The sequence below is a fragment of the Triturus cristatus genome, chromosome 10 (assembly GCF_964204655.1).
Source record: "Triturus cristatus chromosome 10, aTriCri1.1, whole genome shotgun sequence".
Classification (NCBI taxonomy): Eukaryota; Metazoa; Chordata; class Amphibia; order Caudata; family Salamandridae; genus Triturus; species Triturus cristatus.
Window position 1 is genome coordinate 559,663,239 of NC_140593.1, and position 24,721 is coordinate 559,687,959.

The window sequence follows — 24,721 nt, forward strand, 5'->3', positions numbered from 1 at the left end:
TTTTTTTACTCTAAGAAAAACACTCTAATACTCTTTTCTTCACATTCTGCTACACATTCTCGATGTACACCTTTTGGGCTACACATTGTCTACACTATACTACATTTCACAACACTTTTTCTACCATACTCAACAGAAACCTTACACTGCAAACCATCTCCGTATTATTACATCTGTATTACTCTTTGGAATACAATTTCTACTTGTGTTTTTCCTCTATAACATCTACCAACTTTATGAGCCATGCAAAAATTTCTTAATTTCGTTACTATTGACAACTTACTGTATATTACTATGCTAAATCAACATTAATACTTGTTTTTATTCTTCCATAGATAACTGTGAGAAGTTGCGCATTCTTTTTCAAGACATCAAGGTGAAAGTATCTTAATTTATTGTTGATACACCAGCCTATGGTGGAAACAAATTAGTAGGGATCATTAGAATATATATATATTTTTTTAGAAACATACTCATTGTTTTCAGCATGCATAACCTCTGTTTGCGATAGCTATAAGCTGTTGAGAAAGTCTAGTGCTTACAAATCCGTAAATAACATTCACAGGCTATTTAAGAAACACTACGCTTTGCTTAAAGCACAACATTCGTGGAAACACTACAAGCATATAGAAACACACACCAAATGCATGCTTAGAAAACACTTCTATTCATTTTAGAATCCTATGCATATAGCATAAATTTAATACAGTATACATCTAACCTATCTTACACAAATTAGTTTGCTGAACAGCATCTATTTATTACTTACTGTTATTTGCAGCACAAGGAAAGTCGCATGAAACTTGTATAGCTATACAAATAAATAGTAACTACTCAGAAAAGTTAGAAGGTGTATATAAATTTTAATATATGCTAGTTAGCATTATACTTGTATATAAGCATATAGTCCATACAAGAAACTTACAACACTAAAATACAGCATCAAAAGAACGCTACAATACAAACCTATAATAGGTAGTTTAATACCGGCAGTTTATTTGAACAATATTTTTGTGTCGCTATTAATATCATGGAAATACTGCAGGCAGCTTATCATCAAGGGCATAACAAATTTTCTCCTACTTCACGGGGCAAACAATGTTTGCCAAACAGCACATTCGCAATCATACACAATAGCTACAAACCTGCTAATACATGGACTGTAGAAGATTTACATGCCATTATGGACTTAGGGGATGCTTTATATATAGATATGCATTCCATTAATCAAGAACAGCTTATGCATCCTGATGATTTACCAAATTATATCCAACACAATGACACTATCTATTCGCTTAAGCTTAAACAACCTTCTTATGGGGATATACTGAAACAGTTTGACCCATCTTCGCCAAATATGCAAACAGTATTGAGAGCTGCACTCAATTTGCATTGCGGTGTTTTACTTTGCATGGATATGTATGTTATAGCTATTATGCACAGTGAAAATTCATACTTTGTATTTGACTCACATAGCCGCGACAGCACAGGAATGCCTCACCCAAATGGGACATGTATTACCATACAAATATCATTTGAAGGGCTTATACAGTACATAACAAATCTGGCATATAGTCTAAAGCGACCCAATAGTAATTACTTACCATATGAATTAACTCCAATAGATATAAATACAATTAAAAAAGATTCACTACATAAGGCAATGCTCATAGCAGAAAAAAATGCAAGTGCCATATTACATAAGCATATTTATGTGCATTCTACTAAAGCATGTACAGATTTATTCACACGCACATTAAGAACTCACATAGAAAATGAAAGAGATTGCCTCCAAAGATCAAAAGCAGGTACTCTTGGACATACACAACAGCCATCAGCATCATTAGCTACTACTCGGCATATTCCCCCCTCAAAAAATTGCATTGTGCCTATAACAAATGCACAACTGACGCTACCTACCTGCACTAGCATAGATACAACAGAATATGCAAGTAACTCACATAATACTGCGACATACGCAAATATACTTAGAAATACACTTAGACACCACACAAGAGTCACGAGTTGTGATACAAAAAACATACATACACAAAACATCACAGGCTCAACAAGTGATTTGCATAATACCGCATATATAGAAAGCTCCCATCCTACAAACAGACCTAACACTCAGGGTAACAAAATACTTAGCCCAAAAAGTAACACCAATGCTATATTGTCCAAAATGCATATTAACATCAAGAACAACATAGAACAAACTTTTGGGCCACAAACACAACAACATATAAATGTCGTAAATAGTACAGACAAACAGCAAACACAAACAAATCTTACACTACCATCAAGGTGTACACAATCTATACAAAATAGTCTATTTGCTATTCTACATAACTACTGTAAACCCGCACATAGTTGGGATAGTCAAGACTTGCAATCTATTATGGGACTTGGAAATGCACTATATATTGAAATGCAGTCTCTTAATAAAGAAAATTGTATGCAGCCACAATATTTACCCAATTACATAGAGCACAATAGCATTATATATGCAATTGAGCAAAAAAAGAGCATAACGATGGAGGAGAAGCAAACAGAAATGCAAAATGCAAAGCTTTTGAGAACCCTTACTTCAATGCATTTTAACAATGGTATATTGATTTGTTTTAATGCATATACTATTTCAATATTCAAAACTATTCATGCATACTTTGTATTTAATTCAAATAGCCAAAATGAGGAATTAATACCTCCTGCTAAGGGGACCTCTATTGCTTTACAAATCAAATCACCTGAGCAGGTTATTGATTACTTCAGAACGTTGGCTCTCCAGAACAAAGTACCAGATTCATTAAGCTTTACTTTATACTTCACTCCAGTTACAGTACGCAAAATTAGCAAATTGTCACTTAAGGCAACACAAAGAAAACAGAGAGAGAAAAAAGTTACACCTATAAGAGACATGTATATCCATACTACTAAGGTAACTCTACATGCCTCTATACATATCACACCTATAGAGTTACAACTAGAAAATACACTTACAGAAACACTCAACAGCGATAGGCAAATGCATACAGAGAATTCCACAACCACAAATCATATTGAATCTATCATAGCTATTAACACTCCCAATGCAATAACAAGCACATTTACACATAATGCTGGGATTCACAATGAACCAAATGCAATAGAAGTACAACCAAATAACTGTAACAGAAAAAGATTGCATGCACAAGAAACAGAAAATACACTTAATGCCACAAATATAACATCTTTGACAAATGCCACAATTAGTACTTTCCATGCACAAATTAAAAATGGACCAGAGTATGCTTGCACTATTTGCAATCAGTTATGGCATAAACAAAGTTTGCAAACAACACACAAGTTAAAAAAAAGGGCTAAATTCATAGAATGTAACATTAGTCAATATCAAACAGAAGATATATGCCGGACATGTTACACATATATTGCCAAGGACAAAATACCACCATGTTCTGTCTATAATGGGATGAAATTTCCTGATATCCCACCTGAATTACACTTGCATAATTTAGAAGAGAGATTAGTATCGCCAAGAATACCTTTTTTACAAATCAGAACGCTGCCGCGAGGCTTCCAAAAATCTCTCTCAGGTGCAGTAGTTAACGTCCCTGCCGATGTTATGACAACTGTTACTGTTTTACCAAGACAAATTAATGATAACATGACGATTCCAATAAAATTAAAACGCAAATTAAGCTATAAATCCTATACCCATTTCGAAAATGTAAGGCCAAACAAAGTAAAGCATGCAGCTCCATATTTAGCAACTACTAGCAGTATGTTCCAAGAATATGGAGTCACTGTTAATAAAGATTGGGAATATACACCAGAGAATATGCCACCTTGTAATGACACTTCTGATGCAAACAATACATCAGATTCATAAGACAACATTGCAGCTGGGAATTTAGATACTATGCTAACTAATGAAACTATAACTACAGAAAGCATTAACATTATTAACTTAGCACCTGCAGAATATAACACACCAAGGGGTCTATATGAAGACAAAGATTCTGAATATTTAGCTTTCCCCACTATTTTTTGTGGAAAGCGAAGGCCAACAAACAAAGAAAGGCATGTACCAATACATTACAGTACAATATGTCAATGGGAATTAAGAAGTTATGATTTAAGAGTAGCAAAGTCCATGACAAATGTTTTCTTCAAATTGAAAAAGTTGCATATTAAGCAAATACAGAGCAAAATATACATCTCACTTAGAAAATATTTTAACAATGGTAACATTATTACAGCAAAAGACATCAAACAAAAATTAGATAGCATTTTCCAATTTAATGAGGGATATAAAATACTAAAAACAATACGTAGCTCACCACCATATTGGGAGCAATGCAAAAAAGACTTATTTGCTATGATAAGACAATTAGGGATACCAACATTTTTTTTTACATTATCAGCAGCAGAAACTAAATGGTATAATTTAATCAACATACTATTACGCACTGAGAAAAAAAAAGAATGTACAGAAGAAGAATTCAAAAATATGTCATGGGAGGAAAAATGCAAATTAATACAGAGGAATCCCATTACTTGTGCCCGACATTTTGACTTTCAAGTTAGAAAATTCTTTAATTGTATATTACTGCATAAAAGTAATCCAATTGGCAAGGTGATAGATTACTTTTATAGAGTAGAATTTCAACAAAGAGGATCACCACATATACATGCAATAATATGGATTGAAAGAGCTCCACAGTATGAAACTTCAGATGTTACTACTGTTACAGCTTTTATAGATAAATATATAACCTGTGCAAAACAACAAGATACAAATATCGAGCCTTTATTGCCACTACAAAAGCATGGACATACCAAAAATTGTCGTATTAAACATAAAAGAACATGCAAATACCAGTACCCAAAATACCCAATGCCAGAAACTTTTATACTGGAACCATTACCACTAGACAAAACTGATCAAGAGCTCTTACAGAAAATCGAACGAATCCACCTAACTATGAACACGCAAGAGTTCTCAAATTATTCCTTTGATCAGTTTTTAGATACGATGCAACTAGATCTAAGTCAATATGTTATATGTATACGCTGCATTATAGAAAAAAATACAATTTTCCTAAAAAGAACACCAGCTGAATGCTTTATTAATAACTACAATACGACAAATTTACAAGCATGGCAAGCAAACATTGATATACAATACATCTTAGACGCATATGCATGTGCCGTATATATAGTATCATATATTAGTAAATCACAGCGTGGAATGAGCAAGTTGATTGCACAAGCAGCAAAAGAAGTTTATCACAATCCAAGCATAAAAGAGCAGCTTAAGCATATAGGTAACAAATTCCTAAACTGTACAGAAATAAGCGCGCAAGAAGCAGCCTATCTTATACTTCAAATTCCTTTACGCAAAAGTTCTAGATCGCATGTTTTCATTAATACAAGCCCTCCAGAAAAGCGTACCTACTTATTAAAAGACATTGAGACTATAAATTTGTTACCTGATACATCCAATCAAATACAATATGATAATGTAATAGTAAAGTACAGCAAACGTCCTACAGGTTTGGAAACGTGTACATTGGCTGACTATGCATCTATGTATCATGGAAATCTTAAAAATAGAAAGCAGAAAAATGCAACAGACCATGATAATTTCCTCACCGAAAACAACTTTTATAGCTCTGATGAGGAAGAACTTGAAATTAATATACCAAATGAAACTGCTGAAACAGATTATACAAAGCGGCAAAAACAAAAAATAATTCGATATTGCAGATTTAATAAAAAAAATGACCCTGAAAATTATTACAGAGAATTGCTAATGCTTTATTATCCCTGGAGAGTAGAAAATCAAATTATTGGTAATAAGGAAACATATTATGAAAAATACCTAGAACTTCAAAATATAGTTGACGCTAATCATACTAAGTATAATAGGCATAATACCCTTTTAACACCTAATGCCAATGGAGACTGTACATTGGACGCATTACTTATACCTCCAATGGATATAGAAACTGACGAAAACATTTGTCCTGAAGTTCAAACAAATGAACCACTATTATATGACTTGTCATTTGATTTAGGCATTAGAAGTACAAGTACTGATGAACTTTTAACCAATAATATAATGCCAGATGACCAATATCACAGTTTGATGCTAAATCTTACAAATGAGCAACTTAACTTTATATACCATCACTTGCATTGGATAAAAACCAAAGAAACACCTTGCTATACGTTTTGCACAGGTGGTGCAGGAGTAGGGAAAAGCTTCCTTATAACAGCCCTTTACCAAACATTACTACGCTATTACAATACCAAAGCAGGGGAAAATCCTGATAACATTTATGTATTGCTTACAGCTCCAACAGGCAAAGCAGCACATAACATCCATGGTAAAACGCTACATAGTACATTTAAAATACCAGTTTCGCAATCGCTATCTCATAAACCACTCACTCATGAGAACAGGAGTGCACTTCAAAATGAATTATTGCATCTTAAATTGCTAATAATTGATGAAATATCAATGGTAGGGGCAAATCTTTTCAATTTTATACATAACAGGTTACAAGAAATTAAAATGTCCAAACTCCCTTTTGGTGGAATATCCATATTAGCTATTGGAGATTTTTATCAGTTAAAACCAGTATTTGACACATACATATTTGAAAATTCTAGGCATTCATACAGACCAGTAAGTACAAATTTATGGCAAACACACTTTAAGTTGTTTGAATTAACAAAAATTATGAGACAGCTAAACGACTTACCATTTGCTCAATTACTAAATAGATTAAGAGAAGGAAAACAAACTAATGACGATATTATACAAATACAAACACGCGAGCAAGACCCACCCCAAAACATTACCAAAACCATCCCTTATATAATGGCAACAAACAAAGAGGTTAATAATATTAATAATGAAGTTTTGTTACAACATATAACAAAATACCCTGTATACACATCAACCGCAATAGATACAGTTGCATCTGACCTAAGCGAAATTGTAAAAAAAAAAATACTAATGCAATTACCTGCAGATGCAACTAAGACCATGGGCCTGCCATTTATATTGCATATTGCATTAAAATTACGATACGATCTAACATGCAATATCAATGTTAACGATGGCTTAACAAATGGTGCAACAGGTATAGTTGAATAAGTAGAAACTATCAATAGCATTCCAAATGTGATATGGATTCTTTTTGATAAAGAAAATGTTGGCAAATTAACAAGACAGGAAAATAGGCACATATATCACAGTAACATTTCACCTCATTGGACACCAATTCATGTTATCTCTAGACATTTTCAATTTACACAAAAATTTATAACAATAATACGCAAGCAATTCCCACTACGCCAATCATCTGCACGTACTATACATAGAACACAAGGAGAAACTATTGAACCACTTTACATCCATTTTAACAATAGTAAAATACATCATTTGCATTATGTTGCTTTAAGCAGAGCAAAATCATTAGAAAACATATATATTAAAAACTTTCAGCAGGACAAAATAGTTGTCCACCCAAAGGTTCATGAAGAAATGGCCCGCTTAAGGACAGATATGCTATTAGAAATATCAGTACCACAATTATGTAATTATCTGCTAAACTTTAATGTTATTGTACACAACATATGTTCACTGCAAAAAAATCACAAAGCTATACAAGCCGACACAAATATCATGAAGGCAGATATTATATGTCTCAATGAAATAAACACAACTAGGGAAGGGAACAGTCATTCATTATATATTGACCACTATCATCTGATGCTATTTGATAAATTCCATAATCAAAATACCAAGCATGGGATTGCTATTTATTACAAAAAAAATATTTGCCTTTTGCCAATTTATGAAACACAGCACGAAATTGACATTTTACATTTTACTTTAATTATAAAGAATTGTGATTACTTATTTGTGATAATATACAAACCACCACATGTACAACTACAAAAACTTTTTCAAGTATTAACTAGCGTATTGAGCTTTTACCCACACTACAAATATATAATAATGGGCGACTTCAACATAGATTTAGCACAAGTATCACATAATGCAACACTACTTTTAGAATACATGCAAAACCAATTTCAATGTCACCAAAAAATACAAAACTACACAACAGACTACAATTCAACCGTAGACCATATATATGTTAATGAAGAGATAACTCACTTTGGTATACTAGAGTCCTACTATAGCGATCACAAAGCATTATGGGTAGCTATTTAATAAGCTGAAATTATCAATTGGTATGTTATTTTGCTTTAGGAATTTGCTTTCTTTACATGCTAGATTCAGAAGGTCTACTTACATTATTTGTCTCGTTGCAGATGATTTCTATACAAGAAATTAAGGAAACCAAACACGAGGAAAGCAAACCGTATCAAAAAGCTATACGAGCAAACATAGTCAAATGCTCTGCAAAAACACATTACAAAAACGCTAAGCAAGAAAATAAGATTTTATTCCACATTGCTCTTGCTGATGAAAGTGGGTCAATTAAAGGAACTTGCTACAATGATGATTTTTTCAAGCTAACAAAAGAAGGGAATGGAATTATAATTCGGAATTTTATAAACAAGAACAATGTTAACGAAATCTTAACGAAACAAACAAAGATTTCAAGAATGCCACCATTAACGATCCCGGAAACAATCACCCAAGAAGCAGTATATTTGCTACAGCCGCCTGCACCCCCAGTTTCTCCAATAAAAACTATAAGGAAAGCTAATTTACGGACATTGATGAGCATATTAGGAACAATATCTGAGGTACGTATCATAAAAAAATAAAGGTGCTTATTAACTATTGCATGTAGTAGTCAGTAAACTTACATACTATCCACAACACTATCTGCCACACACACTTTGTAATAACACTCTTCAAACCACTATACCATACATTCTATAACACATTTAGTAACTCCAACTCTTTAAAACACACACTATTAGCAGCACACTTTACTATAAACTATATACAACACTCACTACAACACACATGCTATCTACAAACATTTCAAGTAATAGCTGTTACTTACTCCTTTTACACACACCACAAGGTTACATATAGTTAAAAACGAACACTCTCTATCTCATTCATTGCTACATAAACTTTGCCAATACTCTGTAGTACAATCTACTACAAGCATACAACAATTTTTTATAGAGAAATAACATCTAAAGGCTAAATTTAGGACTAATAGATGTAGAAACTCAAATAGAATACACAACATTGCTGCTAATAGCACTATACTTACTGCACAACACATACAATATCCTAGCAACTCTACTCGCTCATTTTACAATATCAATTATATTTAACTAATATAATTTACGAAAAAAACATTAAAATCTGTAAAAATACACGTCGGACGCTAAATGCACTGTAAAGTGTTGATTACATGGAACAGTCCCACCAGTTTCAAACATATGTAAAGTATTTTTACTATTTATTTGAAACACTTGTAAAAATGATAGCTATACAAAATATCATCATCTACTCTTTTATGTGCACTCTCCTACAAATTATATCATATATATACTTCCATACAAAAGTCTCTAACGCACACTCTCTAACATACACACTGTAGCACACACTATTACACAACTAATACACCACACCAATCAACAAACTTTTCATTCGCATGTTCTCTCCAATAAACAAAGATACAGCACAAGTGTATACTATCTATGCAAGAACCAATAACAATGATTGTTTATCAAATTTAACAGGAGGAAGAAACCAAAACTGTATTCATTGGAGGACAAGAAACAAAACTAAAATCAATAACAGTCAACGATGCAACAGACTCACTGAAAATAACACTGTGGAGAGACGCAGCGGACTTTCCCATCGAACTTGGGAGCTACATCAAAATAACCCATCTGACAGTGCATGAATTTAACAACGAAAAAATATTGAATTCTACTCGGAATACACAATTGCAAGTAAGTACAAAGTAAAAAAACAATGCTAAAAACAAAAAATTTATTCTTTGCAGAGAACTTACTTACACATCTAGAACAGAACACTCATTAAATTCACCATTTTTATATCACACGTAGTAACATCAGTTGCTCTTTTTTCAACATACAATTTGTGATTCTACACATAACTCTCATACACATAGATGAAACACCAAAATACTATATCGCCTTTAAATACATGCATATACATTCATACAAAACACTCTCTAAATATCTCAAACAACTTTTCTGTTTACCTTTCCTACAGCTCAACACCTAACGACAAACTGCAAAACATGTAGGTAAATACATTGCAAATCATACTACACCTTTTGGTATTATAATTTTGCACACATTTTAAAATGCTAGTCCATAACCATGCCATAGTAACTATTTTAGTCCATATCTATACCTTACCTACGAACACATGGAAACATAAAATGGCTTACTTTATATATAGCACTAACTTTCTATCAGAATAGCACCAGAATCATACATTACTACATCTCAAGCAAAGCAACATCCAACTCTCTATCTATGTCTATATTTACCTTTTTGGAATACATACTAATAAAAAACTGCCTTAAATTCACTTTTCGATTTTACATTACCTATTACTTAACTTGGTGTTTATTTGCACTCTCTCACTACTTTCCTGTGCATATTCGAATTCTATTGCAAAGTTTTCACATAATGTGCTATATAAACATACATTTCTATAAATATCTGTCACCTTTAGATCATCTTGCATTACATTTAGAAACACTCTGCATCAAAAAAAATACAACACCTCCTTCATAAATTCCATAGGTACGAACACATAAGTACGCACTTTGGGTCTTTGCCTTCAACTAAATATACACACATTCTCTGAACCGCGCAGAACAAATGCAATTCACAGAAAAATCTTGAATAAATTCCTTCAGCATCTATAGAAATTTTTTATTTCTCTCAAAAGCACGTTAAAATATAGCAAAAAAAAAAGATATACAGTAAAAAATGGGTTTCATAACAGATGTTTTTTTCTTTTTGCAGAAAATTGAGCCACCCCAAGAACAACTGCAGATAACTATATATGGACTCGAAAATACCACTCAGGAAAAAAGCACCATTACCATACAAATTCAAGATAATGAACATTTAAAAATCTGTACAAATAAGCAATACGCTTTTAATGGACCACGTACAAATTCCAGCAGATATTGAGGACTTTGCAGAGGCTCTTATGCCACACCTACCGAAAACACTAAATATAATATTTCAAAATGAACACATTGTCGAAATTCTCGACGAAGATTAAATTATGCAATATGCAAAAAGATAACTATTTTTGTAACTTTGAATAAAATGAATACATACAAAATAAATATTTTAGTTAATAAAAATCTCAAATCACATTTGACTTACTGTTTATTTTTTCTACAAAATAATAATGTTTGATATGTACTTGCATGTATTTATGTGCACCATTCGGATAAATAATTACACAATGACTTATGTATACATTTTGCGAGAATTGGGTACTAGTATTACTAAAAAAAAAAAATCTATAATTTCTCAATATTACTTACTGCACTCTGCTAAGGATACTTACTCCTCCATTTAGAATATAGAACTTCCTATTCAAACCTTTCTCTTTTTCTTCACAACTATTACTCATGTAATAGTACACTATCTAAACACTAGGTCACCCAACAATACTACTATTGTTAAAGTTACAGCTATTCGAATTGCTAATGACATTATGGTTTGCTTTTCTTTATAAAACAGTTCAAAAAAAACATTAGTATATACTGTATCAATAGCTTACTCAATATGTGTGTAGGTAACTCTGTCTGTAAGTACAAATGCAATAAATGTTGCATTTAAGACTTATTAAGGTATTAACATTGGAAATAACAATACCTTTTGTTTAAATGTTTTAACAACAAAAACTTAACCAAAAAAATAGTCATAAACAATGCCAATAGCTCTAACTTTACTAATGCCGAGACCATTGCATTGTAAATGCTTGTTCATGAAGGCTCCCGTGTCCGTCTGTTACTGCACATATCACAGTTATGGGGTTTGTGATGTCTACAGGACAAACCTGCCGGTATTTTTCAGGGAAAATTTCTGTATTTACTAGAAAATGCAGATTATAGTGTGGTAAACACCAAATTCTGTATGTTATTGAGTAAAATGTAGTAATTGGCTATTTATCATACCCGATGGAGTTTTATTTTATCAGGTGCGATAAATACTACACCATTTACTTGGCCTCTCGTACTGACAAAGGGCCCACTATTCGTGACGAATTACAGGGCAGTTCAACACGTAGTTCCAAATATACAAGGTGAAACAAAATTCTCAATCTGCGCTTGGAGTGGTCCAGCCAACTCTTAATTACTCTAAGGCAAAACTTCTAAACCTTGCACTAGCTGGAATAAATGTTAGGTTGGATAACCTCAAGTAATGGTTGCTTGCATAGTGGGCTTGAAAGGTGCCTAGGCTGCGTAGCCAGAGCAAACATTAAGGCGGATTCCTACCCTTTTGAAGTGGTCAAAACGGGCTGAATAATCACATCTGTCGGAAAAACGGGACCCTAAAGAACTTATCGAAAGCTGGCTTCTAGTCTCAGATATACTCATCGTGCATGCCATCCAGCACTGCAATCAAAGTTGCTGTGCTGTATTGAGCAGTGGGGGGAATGGTGCAGGACCATATCTACTACTGTGGTGATACTCTAACAATACTGTTTTGTGTGACCAGAAGCCACTCATCAGGGTGCAGAGGTGAGTGTGCGCTGTCTAGCTCAGAAAAACCCCTCCAGTATAAATTCCTATGCGTAGGCAATCACACATGGACCCCAAGCATTGGAAATTTGCTTTACACTACAGAACAATTGCAATGTCTCGGTTTTTGAAGAAATTAATATATTTCCATATTTGTTCATGTTCAATCCTGCTGTATGTATTTGTTAGTTTTTGATGCGAAGCCTGGTATGGCTATTTTAGTAAATCGTCCTTTGTTTCAAAACCTATGGGCTCAGATCCACACCTTTAACACTCCCTTGACACAAAGCCACCTAAAGCAAATCACTTCATCTTCCCATGCTTAGAAATGTGTAATGTCACATGGTTCTCATGGAAAAGTGCTGTATTGCCCTTTGGGTATAGTTCCAACTGTATGCTACTGCAAAAAAAAGTATGCAATGCATTTTTCTGTGCTATGAGAGAAAAAGTTTAACTTTTCAACTGCAAAACCTCTTTTGAGCTGGGTAATGCTAGTGAGTTACCGGAGTAAACGTGGGCCAGAGTATATGAAGATTACGAGTGGCACTGGCTATGAGACCTTTTTCAATAGAACTACCAGACTTTCAAGTAAGAGTCGTCCTCTAAGAGGCCTGGTTGTTCTAATAATTACAAATTAAGGCTGGTGGCTGTTCATTTGGATTCTGAGCTGGCCTGAGTCATGACAGGAAAACTGAACCTACTGTAACCTGTGGTATCGTCCATCTAAATTGTTAAGCTAAGCTTCGGGTTGTTTATGATATAATGGCGTTCCATTTCATCTCTACTGGATGTTTCTATGCTCTCTATTAGGACTTCATTCTTATCTTCTGAGTCCAGAGTCTGTTTACCTGCTGGTGCTCCCTTCTAGCAGACTTCTGTCAATGTCTAATAAAACGTCTTTCTGCAGCGCAGAAATCCCATCTCATTGCATCCTTAACTGAGCTGTTTCACGATTTCTATGGACACACAAAGGACTTGGGGTTGTATTTTTCTAGTAAGATTTAATTGTACGAGTGCTTTGTTCTATTTTAACTGTTTTGAGAGTCCAGGGCTCTACTGATTGACAGCCCCTGGTACCACTTTATTCGCTTCTGATGTCTTCTGTTGGAGCCGTGGACCACGAGTCGGTAAGCCTCCAGGTCCGGCATGCGCATTGTTCTTTCTTTCCCTCGTTTACCAACTGCACTGCCCCCACTATCCTGAACTCTTTCATACCATGAAGCACATAAGAATTGGTGATACATAACAAGTTATTCGTTTAGAGCTCGGTCGTGTAATCACAATTACTCTCATCTCTTCTGTCCCTTAACCTTCTGAAATTTGTTTTTCCTTATAGGTTTCCGAGGCAACCCAATGTTGTCTACTTAATCTGTTATTGTTCTTTCTAGTAGAAGGCAGATTGATGCATGTCTCATATATTATGGCTCTGATTTACTTTTCTATGCTTTGTGCCACACCTGTTCACGTGATATTTTACTGAGTATTTGCTGCTGATGCGCGTCACAAATAATTATATGCCTTTTTTTTCTGGTGTTCTTGTGGCTGGTGCGAGTGTGTGTGCAGTCTCCAGTGTGTTTTTGTCTGGTGTTTTTATGTGGCTGGTGCGAGTGTGTGTGCAGTCTCCAGTGTGTTTTTGTCTGGTGTTTTTATGTGGCTGGTGCGAGTGTGTGCAGGCTCTGGTATGTTTTTGACTGGTGTCTTCCTGTGACTTGTGCGAGTTTTTCTGCAGGCTATAGTGTGTTGGTAAACAGCATATGTACACAGACATCCTTACCATCAAATCTATTCCGCATAAATCCACTGCACACAACACATTTAAACATCTTATAATTACATGCCACACAATTCAACTACACACACTTCCGCATCACATCATCCCACTTCATGCCACACAATTACAAGCCAATAACACAAACTACATATAATTCCACTCCAAACCATATAAATACACTCCACACAACACAATTCAACTCCAAATAATTTCACTACACATAATTACAGTCCAACCTACACTGCACATATATCCACTCTACAAACAAATCAACTTTGCAACATGCCACATAATTCCACACAATAAAATACTACTCCACACCATGCCACATAGTACCACTACGAACCCTGCCACACAATTCAGTGCCACACAGCTCTGCACCACACAACATAATTGCACTTCACATAATGCCACTCAGCTCCACATAATGACACTACACATAATGACACTCTACTCAATACAACATAAATGCACCCCACATAATTGCACTCAATGCCACATACCACCAATCCACATAAATACACACCACACCAAAACACATACTTCCAATAAGCATAATTTCGCTAAATGCCACACGATTGAAATCCACATATTTACAACACACCACTTAATTCCACAGAAAACTACATAGTTCAAATACACAACACAATACCCCAACACACCATACACCTCCAAGACACACTGCAAATTTACACATCATACCACAATTAATAATTCCAATACAACCCACATAATTACATGCCAAACCACAAACATCCACTACACTCCAAACCAAAACACATAGGTAAAAGATAGTCATTTACAACGCCACTTGCTCTAACTCTCGCAAATGCGAGATCTATTGCATTGCAAATGCTTGTTTTGAGATGGTGGCGATTACCGCTCATCACTGACAATTTCAGATTTCCATGGATCGTCCTGGTTACGAGCAAAGAGGACAGATTCCGTTTCTTTCAATTTAGTTTCGTGTCCCTGATTCTGAGATAGTTTAATGTTCTCTATGGAATTTTATACCCAAGCAGTTATATACCGAGGAGTGTCTGTGATTAAATACGCTGCCTCGAGGCACAAGGCGAGCAGCAGCAGGGGAGAGGACCCGGACGGCGAGGCTCCATCACACTCGGGACTGGGTAACTTGAGGCCGGTGCTCCCAACTTGTCATCTGACGAGAAACACAAGGGCATCCCTTAAACCCACACAACGCCCTTCATCACTTGAGCAGATGGAGGCAATAAAGACACATTCTAGCTCGCAAAAGGACCCTCAATAAAACAGGTCTGTTGCTTTCCAAAAGGCAGGGGGCAATAAGGTGATTAGCGGAAGAGCAGCCACTCTGGGTACCAACCTAGTGCGCCCCTGTCTAACTAAATATTCAGCTTAGTCAAAAGAATAAATCCTCCCTGTCTTCAAAAACACATTCAAATTGACACCTTTCACAACACAGGGATGAGGATGGACAGCATAAGCATAAGAACCATTGAGAAGAAATAAATCAGACAAATTTATTCAACAATTCATAAAATGGTGTACAGATACAAAAAATACAGAGTAAAATAGCTAATAATTAAGCAAGGACAATGTCATCATATCAATGTACATATAATCAAAAAACAATTATTTAAAAACAGTCAGTCTACTCTTGATCAGAGACAAGAAAGACCTACACATTAATATATACAACAAGACATAAAATTGGGAACAACATAAAAAGGAAAAAATGAAAATGATAATCCTATTAGCTTAAGGAAATCACCAAATCACGAAATTTCTCAATTGTGACCAAAGGTGATGTCACTTTTCGATATGTGTCACTTATATAGATAAGAAAATCGTACCGTGCACATCGTAACAAGCCTAAATTAAGTTGCTTTATCTGGCGCCATTTACCGGTATGGGATATCTGTTTATCCACACCTTATGAGGGCACGGTAATCCATTGCTGAGATAATATCTAAGGTCTCTCGAAATCCTTTATATGAAATTATGACTGCACCTAATTGAAAGAAGCATTGTCTTGAGGCCTATTTAGACCCGGACTTTATCTAAGTTAGTTTACCAGCGAAGAATCTTTCCAGAAACGGGGGAAAAAAAACAAACAAACAGAACCGCTGGCAGGATCCATATGGACATTGCCTTCTAAAAGTCAAATGATCATTACTATTGGGACTCTATTGTGCTTTTCCTGAAGAAGGTGTTGGCTGTGAATCTTGGCCCACCGAAACGCGTTGATGCTCTTAAAAGAGGAAACCCCCTTAAATCTGTGATTATTGGTTTGTGTGACACATATCGAAAAGTGACATCACCTTTGGTCACAATTGAGAAATTTCGTGATTTGGTGATTTCCTTAAGCTAATAGGATTATCATTTTCCTTTTTTCCTTTTTATGTTGTTCCCAATTTTATGTCTTGTTGTATATATTAATGTGTAGGTCTTTCTTGTCTCTGATCAAGAGTAGACTGACTGTTTTTAAATAATTGTTTTTTGATTATATGTACATTGATATGATGACATTGTCCTTGCTTAATTATTAGCTATTTGACTCTGTATTTTTTGTATCTGTACACCATTTTATGAATTGTTGAATAAATTTGTCTGATTTATTTCTTCTCAATGGTTCTTATGCTTATGCTGTCCATCTTCATCCCTGTGGTGTGAAAGGTGTCAATTTGAATGTGTTTTTGAAGACAGGGAGGATTTATTCTTTTGACTAAGGTCATATTTGGTGCCCCTCTCCTGTGTCACAGGGGTCCCTCTCTCTTTTTTTGAAATAACTAAATATTCAGGTCTGGTATGCTGGTGGTTTTGACATAATTTTGCAGCCGAACAAGAGAGGCGAAAATAATAAAATGGTCTTTGTAAGAGAGCTGCTTTTTAAAACAAACATTGCTACATTCGTGTTTTTGCATAACAATATCCTGGTTTTATCTTTCCATGTTTCATGGAGAACCTTCAAATGACCTGCAGTCACTGTAACACCACTTTTGTACTGCAAGCGTAACAAGATTTATAACCAGATAAAAACTGGTTCCCAGGGTTCCTCATTTTCCAACTAGCATGTTAGTTCTGCTTAGAAAACATGACCTGAGTACTGGTGATGTCTGGAACTGAACTAACGTTGAATCCACCGTCTTGGAGGAGGATGACTCGCCAAACCTATTGCAGGTTAAAACAAGGTCTGAAAAGCATGAAGAACATCATGACCATCGTGTCACTGCCATTCCTGGCGAAGCTGCATGTTAAAGCTGCAGGCGCTTTCAAACTGCAAATCAAATGATTGCACAAAAGGGGTCTCTTGTAGCTGTTAGCGTCCGCACCTTGGGTAGAAAGCTACCACCGAGGACTCTGTATCTAACATGCATAACCTGACACACAATGTAGTTCCTCATAAGAAAGCTCATGTCAGGCCAGGCCGCTGACTATATAACAAAGACTGGATACGATCATTACGACAATGTTTTCCTCCCGTATTATCATGCGTCACGTACCCGTCATGCTCCAAAGCAGGGCCGGTTCTAGGAGTTGTGGGGCCCTGGGCCAAAAGGGAATATGCGTAGCCCCTATAATTGAGATAAGTGACACAGCTCAGGAAGCTGCTTTGTGCAGACTCCTCCTGGGCCGCAGCTTCTACAAGCACCTCTTTTACAACTCATGTCGGGCTGAAGGTGTGAATTGCTTGAGAGCTCAAAGTTAAAACTGTGGGGGAGCTAAAATGCTGGACAATGGGCATCCCGCAGTGTCTCTGAATGGTCTTCTTGCAACTGGAACAAGGGGAAGTGTCTCCAGACACCATCCCTGAGAGGCGCGGTGGGGGGGGGTAGGGGGGGGGTTGAGTAGAGGAGGGACCCTCCCATGAACCCTAATTGCAAAGAGACACCTTTATTTCAGTTGGATTGGCCAGGAAACAAAAGGACCCCACTGATGCAGGGCCCCATGCTTGTGGGCTGAGTGCAAGGCCCAGGGCAGTTGCCCACACTGCCCATGCCTAGCGCCGCCCTTGCTCCAAAGGATGCTGTGTCTTGTACATCATTTTCCACAAAGCTTGAAAGCCCCCAGGTGAGGCCTTTCTAATCCCTGCCAGCACTTGCAGTCCGAGTACCTTAAGCCAGGGGGACAGGAGCAGCTCCCTGCTACACGGGAGTTCATTTGCATACCAGTTAGGCTTCCCAGTCCTGCCACTAACCGGTCTGACAGTCTGCAGTTAACTTTGTTGGTGGCTTCCATAAAATATCCTTGTTGCAATAGGAACAACGTTGCCCACCAACTAGGAGGAACACTGCAACCAAAAATCTACAGTTTCTTTAAAGGTCAGCAGTACTAACGGAAGCCACTATCAATCTGTCGCTGCCGGCATGGCTCGCGGGTGGGAGGCCTCGCGCGAGAGGAGAGGGTGATATAAAAAAAAAGAATATTAAAGTTACCTTTACCTCCAGTCCTGCGTCTCGTCTCCTCTCTCTGCTCCTTACAGGAAGCAGGCAGCCTCCCTCTCCTAAGCCAATCACAACGCTGAAATAGCAGCATTGTCATTGGCTAGGACGCCTACCCTGCATTTTCTCTATGCAGGGTGCATGAGAGAAAATGCAGTGTGTGTATGACTGGTTTGGTCGACCCTGGGGCCGACCAAACAGTCAGCGCCCACAGCAGTGGGCTAGCCACTCCTCCCCTGCCTGGAGCAGGAACGCCCACCCCCAACCAAACCCTGCCTTCTGCTTTCTCGCAGTGCGAGAAGCACAAACATAAAATGGTATTTAAAATACCATCTTATGTTTCTGCTTCTAGCACTGCTAGAAAGCAGTGGGGCGACGCTCCGGGTATCAATCAATCAAACAGGATTTATAGAGCACGGCTAATCACCTGTGAGAGTATCCAGGCGCTGACACTTCATTTACAAAACGTTCTTTACTTCAACACTTACTCCATCTCATTCGTTTTGATCATTACTCCCTCTTTCCCCCTTTCTGCTTTGACCCTTCCACAAATTAACTCTCCTCCCACCCCCTCAATTTCCCTTTCCCTATCCCTTTCTATTTTCCTGGGCTTGAATAACTGATGTGGCAGGAAGGCACTGTATAAGAGAGTAAAATAAGTGATTAACTGAACACAATAAAATTGTTTTAACAGGGACTCGCCTGAACGGAGGGATTCTCAGAAACTGGGCCTGCGCACAGCCGAGAAGTTACTGAAAGAGTTTCACCCCCGCACAACACAAGGACAGGAACAACTTAAAGTGCTCCATACCTACTGCATGATGGTCACCAAGGACAAAGCTCTTGTGGAGTCTGCCCTGTCCTCTTTTACAGAGATAGCCACAGCTGAGGTAGGGGTCAGTCACTGCCAGCGGCAGCTGGTGGACTTTGAAAGTGGTAAGGCCTAATACTTGTCTTGAATTTCAGTGAGCGCAGATTTTGTGGGGTTTCTCCCCCCAACTGGGTAAAGTTTGAAAAAATAGCGTCTAATAGTGCATTTTAAACCACCATTTTTACTTAAACTTGCTACAGAGTCAGAGGGCGTTTATGAAACATTCCTGTGCTTTCATGGTGTGCCAATTAAGCCTAATTCTTAAAACAAGTTGACCCCAGTTTTTCAAAATGGTCCCCCCCCCCCCTCTAGTATGTTAAGAATTACCTTCAGTACGCCATTGTCAGCATCTTGTCATTCGTCACATGCTATTGCATGGGTCACCCATTATGCCAGGAATTATGTGCAATATGCCTGTGTCAAAATGTAGCTATGTATGCTATCCCATACCATGGATGACCCAAGGATCAAAAATTAACTCCAGTATGACACAGGCAGCATTTTCTTATGGTTTGCCCTCCCTTCCATATGCAAAAACAACAATTGATGGACAGAATGCAGAACAATGTCATACATTCACCCCAGTACAGAGATCTGGGCCTAAATCCATCGTTTTTTTGCTCACCATGCCATTCCAGTTTGAACCCAGCCATATGCAAATCAGTCTTGACCCTGTGCCCCATGGGAACAGTCCAGCCCGAACTGCCAAGCCAGGTCCTCCCTGGACTGGAAACAAGCATCCTAGGACCGGTTTCGGGCTTACAGCCCTCGTCAGCCAGGATAGCTTGATTCCAGTGGCATGGAGAGCAAGGGACTCACGTCTGAGCATACCCTTCCCACTCGGGGTGACAAATGCAAAAACAACAATTGATGGACAGAATGCAGAACAATGTCATACATTCACCCCAGTACAGAGATCTGGGCCTAAATCCATCGTTTTTTTGCTCACCATGCCATTCCAGTTTGAACCCAGCCATATGCAAATCAGTCTTGACCCTGTGCCCCATGGGAACAGTCCAGCCCGAACTGCCAAGCCAGGTCCTCCCTGGACTGGAAACAAGCATCCTAGGACCGGTTTTGGGCTACATTGCATGTGCAACATTCCGTCCATCATCTTGTGTGTTTTGCTGTTCACCCTATGTGGGAAGGGTATGCCCAGACGTGGGTCCCGTGCTCACTACGCCACTGGAGTCAAGCTATCCTGGCTGATGACGGCTGATAGCCAGAAACCGGTCCTAGGATGCTTGATTCCGGTCCAGGGAAGACATGGCTTGGCAGTTCGGGCTGGACTGTTCCCTTGAGGCACAGGGTCAAGACTGATTTGCATATGGCCATGTCTGAACTGGGGTGGTGCGGTGAGCAAAATAACGATGGATTAAACCCAGATCTGTGACTGGGGGTGAGTGTTTTGCCATTGTGCAACATTCCGTCCATCATCTTGTGTTTTGCCCTCCCTTCCATATGCCATAGTTAACAGCAAGAGTTACCCCAATATGCCAGTGTTTTGCCATAGGTGACCTAAATACCAAGAATTGCCTCACCGTACGCCAGTGAAAAGGCAGCTAAGGAAGCCCTAATTTATATGTAGGGAGTTAATGGCTCTCCCAAGTTTGTCATTGAAGTGACTCAATAAAGATGGTGTTACATATCTGTCAAATAGCCCCATGTTATGAGGGTGAATTTCAACCAATCAAGATAATTCAGCCAACAAAGCTAAATATGCCGGGGTATTAGGTTTCACGGTTCCTCTACTATGTCCCTACAAGTTTGAGCAATGAAAATAGGACTGGTTAAAAGTCCCCTTCGTAATGTGAACAGTTGACCTCTGTGAAGTTTTCATTGGTAAGGCACACTGGGCTGTAGCGGTGCTTAATGTGTAAAAAACTTGATTACCTGGGTCCTTGCCAGGAGGCCACCGTAGCTCCCACTACCCCTTGTCTTTGCCAATGACCACAACTACTAACCATCACACTGCTACATGTGTGACTATTCAGTTTTTTCGAGGTCCCCAAAGCTATAAGAATGGCTTGGGTGGTCAGTATTAATTGTTGTTCATGTATATGTAATTCACAAGCGACTGTTTTTTACTCATCTATAAATTACAGAAACCGCGCCACCATGTGGCAGGTTTCATAAATGCCAGTGTTGGCAATTAAGTGCCTGTGCCGAGCACCGGAAACCACCGGCTCAAATTGAGCACTGGACTGTAGCATCTCTACCTTGCTTTGCATCTTCGATTTTGGTATATTGACATGTACATTAGTCATAGCCAGTGATAGGTTTAAATGACCTAAAAAGCATTTTTCTAATTTCTTTATGGCAAAGGGCTTGAACTAATCAACGGGGCTCCTTCAGCTGCTAACGTAGCCTGGAGGCAATATTCCTCTATATGCAGCAATAAAGGTGCTCCATACTCTGCAGCTAAGGCTGTGTGCACTGAAGACAAGCAACAACTGAATTAGCAAGCATGTGCAGTGTGCAAACTACCAAAATCAGTGGTATAGGAAGGGAGCCATGGGCCTTAATGCAAGCCAGAAATGAATGACCCCCCACCTCTGGGTGGTGTTTAAGGACAACCATTACTGTGGTGCAGGGGACTCCTTGCATCCCTGGGCATGGGTGCCACTGCTTCTTGTGCACTAATCATTCTACCTTTAATTCCTCTCTATTTGCTATCTTATCTTCATGCCACTCTTATCGCCTCCTTGCACCCTGTCCTCTTCAACTTGATCTCCTTGCTTTTTGTTTTCTCCTTCCTTGCTTTTTTTATTCCCTTCCTGCTCCGCTTTACGCTCCCCACTTTTCTTTCTCTATTTCTGCTTAGCTCTATCTCTCCCTCATTCTTTCTCCTCTCTTCAATCTAAGTTTTACTTGCTGGAGTTTCCAAGGCGGCTCTCGCTTGGAGACCCTTTTCGTCTTGAGTGGAGCTCAGGGCTCCTGTACGCCTTTCCGCTCATACTACTCATACCGAGTTCTCAAGAAGATCAGGAACGACCAGGCTTAACTCATCCTTGTGGCTCTGGACTAGGTTTAGAGAGTTTGGTATCCCGAGTTGTAGAGCCTGGCAATCGGTCCTTCTGGAGGATCTTATGTAACAGCAGCAGGGGAGGGTTCTCCACTCGAACCGGTCAACGATGTGCCTTCATGCATGGAAATTGAGCAGCAACAGTTGACAGCTATCGAACTTCCACCTGAGAACTGCAATATTATCTTAGCAGCCCGGCCTCCCTCCACCAAGACCGTATATGTCAGCCATTGAAATACATTTGTGGCATGGTGTGTTGGGAAACAGATTATCTGCTCTCCTTTCCCAAGTTATTTTGTTTATCCTTACCCTAGCCCAGCAAGGCTCTACATTGGGCACTTTATCTGCCATCTCCACTTTCAGGTCTGCCAAATCAGCCCCCTCTCCAAGTCCCCTACTGTAAATAGGTTCCTTAAAGGTCTACAACATATGTTTACCCCAGCTCCCTTTGTTGAGCCTCAATGGGACTTTATCTTGGTTCCTACTTTCTTAATATGCACTATTTGAGCTGCTTCATTCTTGTCCACTTAGGCTCCTCACCATCAAGATGGCCTTTCTGGTGTCAATTACATCTGCCAGAGGGTCAGTGAGCTACAGGCACTGTCCTCTCAACCTCCCTACATCTCCTCCTTTCCAGTGAAACTGGTCCTTCAGACTTGAGTGTCCTCCTTGCTGAAGGTAGTTTCCCAGTTCCACATAGGCCAGTCTATCATTTTGCCCATCTTTTCCGCTCTGCCTCCTCTCTTTAAGGAAGTGGAGAGACTCCACTGGCTGGGCCCAAAAATAGACTGTTGTCATTCTACCTTGATCACGTAAAACTGTTCTGGGTGTACCATCAACTCTTCGTGGGGTATGTCGGGGCCAAGAAATGGGAGGCCATTCTGAAACGACTATCTTCCAATGGATTGTGCTCTGCATTAAAATCTGCTGTGCATGCCAAAAAACATACCCCCTGACAGTTTGCTTGCTCATTCAACTAGAGCCAAGGCTGTGACCACTGCATTAGCATGCAGAGTTCCAGTCCTGGACATCTGCCAGGCAGTAACATGGGCATCTCTCCATACCTTTCCCAAGCACTACTGCCTAGACAGTCCGGTCCATAGGGATAATCACTTTGCCCATTCGGTCTTGCAGTACTTTTTAGTGTGAAATTGTTTTGCAGACCCACTTCCGGGGAAGTATTGCTTTGGTATCTATTCTAAGGTAAGAAATCTGTGGCTAGAAATCTCTAGCAGATTAACAAATTACTTACCTTCAGTAACGCCTTATCTGTAGAGACTCTATCTAGCCGCAGATTCCTTACCGACCCACCCTTATTCCCTGCTCTGTGAACAGATTTCTAGTGTGAAGGCTATTCCCCTTTCATGGCCCTAGTTTTCCACATCAGTGGTCAGTGTTCTTTGTGCCTTTCCCGCTCCTGGCGTGGAAAGTCACAAACAGAAACAGACTTCAGCGTGCTGGGGTGGCGCCTACATAGGCTCTGTGCACGTTATTTCTGGCACAGATGCTACGTGGAGATCAACAATGCCACCTACTGTGCGCAAGTGTACTGCTCCCCAAAAAAATTCTGGAACCAATCTAACACCTGGGGATTATTCTAAGGTAAGGAATCTGCGGCTAGATAAAGTCTCTACCAGATAAGGCCTTTCCGAAGCTAAGTAACTTGTTCTTTGTGTAATAGCCACTTGAAGTACACAATCTTGCAGATCTTCTCCATTCCCCCCCGTAATCTACAGCTGTGTTGCATCCTAGCTAGGTTTTCACTATAAAAATATCAATACATACATACTTGTCAGCTAGTAGTGCGACTTCTTCTTTGGTTGTGTGATTTCACATCCAAAGTTGATTGGAACCACACAGTGA

At 38.4% G+C, this 24,721-nt stretch overlaps 1 protein-coding gene across 1 annotated transcript in view; it reads left to right on the plus strand.

Annotated features, from left to right (window-relative positions):
• The window catches only part of LOC146789728 (tetratricopeptide repeat protein 21B-like), a 330,277-nt gene that overhangs the window by 221,927 nt on the left and 83,629 nt on the right, over positions 1-24,721 (plus strand). Inside the window, exon 19 of the mRNA XM_085631188.1 lies at positions 19,657-19,852. Within this exon, the coding sequence (XP_085487314.1) occupies positions 19,657-19,852 (196 nt within the window). The remainder of the gene's footprint in view (positions 1-19,656; positions 19,853-24,721) is intronic.